The 2,575-nt window shown below is 52.0% G+C and overlaps 1 protein-coding gene across 1 annotated transcript in view; it reads right to left on the minus strand.

Annotated features, from left to right (window-relative positions):
* Positions 1-372: 372 nt before the first annotated feature.
* The window catches only part of cdk15 (cyclin-dependent kinase 15), a gene marked incomplete at both ends in the record, with an annotated part of 6,636 nt that continues 4,433 nt past the window's right edge, over positions 373-2,575 (minus strand). The window contains 2 exons of the mRNA XM_079738202.1: positions 373-450; positions 915-1,008. Of these exons, the coding sequence (XP_079594328.1) occupies positions 373-450; positions 915-1,008 (172 nt within the window). The remainder of the gene's footprint in view (positions 451-914; positions 1,009-2,575) is intronic.

Below are 2,575 nucleotides of genomic sequence, written 5' to 3' on the forward strand. Positions count from 1 at the left end.
TGCTGATCGAATAAATTGTATTAAAATTAATTTAGTGCCCAAGTTCTTGTATCTTTTCCAATGTATACCTATTTTCCTCCCTAAAACCTTGCTCGATATTTACCCTTCATTCTTTGGACCAACAAGTGCTGCTTTGGCCTCATCATGATTTACAACCGTTTACTCGCAAAACCCCCAAGTACTTGGTCCAACGAGGCCCCCTTGTGGCGGTGGAAAGGTACGTACTGGCAGGCTGGGATGAACATCTTATTCATGAAAAGAGGCGCATGGAGACAGAATCTGTTATACCTTTGGTTTGACTTTTTAAACTCCTACGAAAGACCAGTCCTTCATCAATCAACCCCTCTGATTGGCCAGAATGACTCGGCGGGGCTAAGGGAGGTTACCTGGTCTGTAATTGGGCAGCAGGCTCACCCCCGGCCAGCTCTGCTCCGTGGGGACTCCGAGGACCTAGGAGAGCACCACAGCAGTGTGAGTGTCAATTGGGATTCGAACCGTCAACTCCTCAGCGACCGAGAGTGTAGAGCAGGATCTGAACTGATTAGCAGGATGGTGTTGCCTGGGGTCATAACTATGGGGGTAACCTAGGCTGGGGAGGGTTGATTCCCAAAATGTCCACACCCTACCTGTATGCCCTTGAGCAATGACCTGCTCCTTAACAAAACCTGCTCTCTGAACTCAAGGTTGCCTGGGACCAAAGTCTGCCAACGACTCAATAACAGTAACATTAAGTACCGGGGGTTGTATTTAACCTTCACCCTTTGGACCAAAGTCTGCCAACGACTCAATAAAAGTAACGTTATCTAGCAGCGGGGGTATTTAACCTTCATCCGTGCCTTTGCTAACATTGTAGGCTAACGATTTCACAGTTGTGTGATGCTAACACACAACTAGCTCTGTGATGATCGACTCACCGCCCAGATCTTCCTCAGCTGTTCCATCACATCGTCGGTGCCGGGGAACGCTGGCGCCCCCTGCAGCATCTCGATGAACACACACCCCGCCCCCCTGGAACAAACAAGGTCAGGGTCAGGGTCAGAGTCAGGTCAGGGTCAGGTCAGGTCAGGGTCAGGGTCAGGCTAGCACTTATTAAAACACCAGGAGTCTAGGTGGTTCTTAATTCTTCTGAATCACACCACACATACCACGTTCTCTCTCCACTTTCTAACAGACTTACCTGATTGGTTTGTTTGAATCTTAAATTGCATTTATATTTTGTTTAGGGCGTTTAGCAGGCGCTTTTAATCCTAAGCGACTAACATTTGTTCACACACAAATTCACCCACTCAGACACATTCAACCATTCACACCCCAACGGCAGAGTCGAACCCTCAGGGCGACAGCCAGCTGGTCAGGATTTGTCAGGGTGAGGTTTCTCGCTCGGGGACACTTCCACACTCCCACAGGAGGAGCCGGGGATCGAACCAGCGACCCTCAGGTTACTAGCCAACCCGCTGTAACTAGCAACCTTCTTGGTCTCACCAGATGTCAAGCACGGTGGAGTAGTGTGAGTTGTAGGTCTGGTTCTTGGTTTGGGTCTGGGTCTGGTTCTGGTTCTAGGTCTGGGTCTGGTTCTAGGTCTGGGTCTGGTTCTGGTTCTAGGTCTGGGTCTGGGTCTGGTTCTAGGTCTGGGTCTGGGTCTGGTTCTAGGTCTCAGTCTGGGTCTGGTTCTAGGTCTCAGTCTGGTTCTAGGTCTGGTTCTAGGTCTGGGTGTGGTTCTAGGTCTAGGTCTCAGTCTGGTTCTAGGCCTGGGTCTGGTTCTGGTTCTACGTCGGGGTCTGGTTCTGGTTCTAGGTCTGGGTCTGGGTCTGGTTCTAGGTCTGGGTCTGGGTTTGGTTCTGGGTCTGGTTCTTGGTCTGGGTCTGGTGCTGGTTCTAGGTCTCAGTCTGGTTCTAGGTCTGGGTCTGGGTCTGGTTCTAGGTCGGGGTCTGGTTCTGGGTCTAGGTCTGGGACTGGTTCTGGGTCTGGGTCTGGTTCTAGGTCAGGGTCTGGTTCTAGGTCTGGGTCTGGGTCTGGTTCTAGGTCTGCTTCTTGGTCTGGGTCTGGTGCTGGTTCTAGGTCTCAGTCTGGTTCTGGGTCTGGGTCTGGTTCTGGTTCTAGGTCTCAGTCTGGTTCTGGGTCTGGGTCTGGTTCTAGGTCAGGGTCTGGGTCTGGGTCTGGTTCTAGGTCTCAGTCTGGTTCTAAGTCTGGTTCTAGGTCTGGGTCTGGGTCTGGTTCTAGGTCTGGGTCTGGGTCTGGTTCTGGGTCTGGTTCTAGGTCTGGTTCTAGGTCTGGTTCTAGGTCTGGTTCTAGGTCTGGTTCTAGGTCTGGGTCTGGTTCTAGGTCTGGTTCTAGGTCTGGGTCTGGTTCTGGGTCTGGTTCTACGTCTGGGTCTGGTTCTGGTTCTAGGTCTGGTTCTAGGTCTGGGTCTGGGTCTAGGTCTGGTTCTAGGTCTGGTTCTAGGTCTGGTTCTGGGTCTGGTTCTAGGTCTGGGTCTGGGTCTGGGTCTGGTTCTGGGTCTGGTTCTAGGTCTGGTTCTAGGTCTGGTTCTAGGTCTGGGTCTGGGTCTGGTGCTGGGTCTGGTTCTACGTCGGGG

Source organism: Pollachius pollachius (assembly GCF_949987615.1).
Source record: "Pollachius pollachius genome assembly, chromosome: 6".
NCBI lineage: Eukaryota > Metazoa > Chordata > Actinopteri > Gadiformes > Gadidae > Pollachius > Pollachius pollachius.